The sequence below is a fragment of the Amphimedon queenslandica genome, unplaced genomic scaffold (assembly GCF_000090795.2).
Source record: "Amphimedon queenslandica unplaced genomic scaffold, v1.1 AMPQUscaffold_12905, whole genome shotgun sequence".
NCBI classification, from domain to species: Eukaryota; Metazoa; Porifera; class Demospongiae; order Haplosclerida; family Niphatidae; genus Amphimedon; species Amphimedon queenslandica.
In genome coordinates this window covers 34621-36090 of record NW_003546859.1, presented here as the reverse complement: position 1 = coordinate 36090, position 1470 = coordinate 34621, and the positions used below count along the sequence as shown (strand labels likewise).

The 1470-nt window shown below is 33.0% G+C and overlaps 1 protein-coding gene across 1 annotated transcript in view; it reads right to left on the bottom strand.

The window, feature by feature from the left end:
* Positions 1 to 1295, bottom strand: part of LOC109586298 (uncharacterized) — a 7156-nt gene extending 5861 nt beyond the window's left edge. Inside the window, exons 1-5 of the mRNA XM_020002478.1 lie at positions 1234 to 1295; positions 912 to 1190; positions 835 to 864; positions 606 to 785; positions 32 to 246 (exon numbers count right to left, since the gene is read on the bottom strand). Coding sequence (XP_019858037.1) covers positions 32 to 246; positions 606 to 785; positions 835 to 864; positions 912 to 1190; positions 1234 to 1264 — 735 coding nt within the window. The 5' untranslated portion in view covers positions 1265 to 1295. The remainder of the gene's footprint in view (positions 1 to 31; positions 247 to 605; positions 786 to 834; positions 865 to 911; positions 1191 to 1233) is intronic.
* Between the last annotated feature and the right edge of the window lie 175 nt (positions 1296 to 1470).

Below are 1470 nucleotides of genomic sequence, written 5' to 3'. Positions count from 1 at the left end.
AACATTAGTGTTGCTATAAAACATGTCTAACCTTTTGACTACCTATTATACCACAATATTCAATATCACTTTCTGCAAAATCTCTTGCTAAAATCTCCTTATATGTCTTGTCCTGTTTCTCTTTAAATTGATTTAGCTCCTTTGTAATAGTAGTCATTTGCATTTGTTGTGTTAAAATAATTAGTAGGTCAAAGTTCCATGAAGAGCAGTGCCTTCCAATTATATATATCAGTTCACCTTGTAGGCCTAAGTTCAATTAGATTTCAATGTACATGGTGTAATCTATCACTATTTTAAAGTCTGTTACTAAATACCGTATGGAAGGAAATTTCGGAGGTAGTTAAATTTGGCGAATTTGGCGTTTTGATAGCCATTCGCCAAAATAAAAATTCGCCATTTTGAGCCATTATACACATGCTCAATGGCACGTGGCCACAATTCGCCAAATTAAAATTCGCCAATAACCAAAATTTAGCAATTCGCCAAAATTTAGTCCCTCCAAAATTTCCTTCTGTACGGTATAATACTTTTGTTATAATGCATTGCTGATTAATGTATAATGCTTTTACAAACTGGTAGTGTGGTACTAGTAATGTAATGTGTACCTTTATTGCTTAGATTCAATTTAACAATTTCTTCCTTGCTCACTGACCAATGATTAATCATTTTTGTTTTAAGTACATCCAGAACCTTCCTCTTTTTGCAAACCAGATTAACAAAACGTTCCACTATAGCTCCATATTCAGTGCTCATTCTATAATACTCTCTCCTTAAATTACAATGAACTAAACAAAATCAAGTATATAAATTATCAATAATAATATTCAATCTCACCAGAAATCTTTCGATCAAGTTGTTGCTCTCCTAAAAATTGAAAGAAATTATAATAAATTAATTATCATTTAATTTACCTTTTCTGCTTCTAATTTTATCTGCCAAGGCTTTGTCTCCAAGTTCCTCTAATATATCTGCTAATCTCCTCCATGATGGCTTTCCTTTACTATCAACTTTATCCTCTCTCCTCAACCAGCAAGCCAAACACTCTTCAAAGCGATCCTCAACTTTTGTTTTGTTTTCTTGTATTATATTAAGAGTATTGTATCTGAGGCCAGCTACTGATCCAAATTTCCTCCAGTCAGACGTATTAAACTCTTTTAGCTCAGTTTTGACATCATGCAAGTCACCAATGCCTACAATAAAACTAATCTGGAACATGTTAAACTAGAAATATACCTAGAGAAGAGACACCTCCACCAACAGCCATTACTGCACAGCCCCACCCCTCTTAGGAATTTAAGGGTGGGATTTATTAAAGATAACAATAAAAATTAATAAATATTATTTTAATGATTTATGTATAAAATTCAGTAATTCTTTTAGTTTCATGTCCAGTTGTTCCTGTATTCCATTATTAATCACATGATAGTCACATGACACCTCATCTAACGCACACTCCGAGGGACCATCATC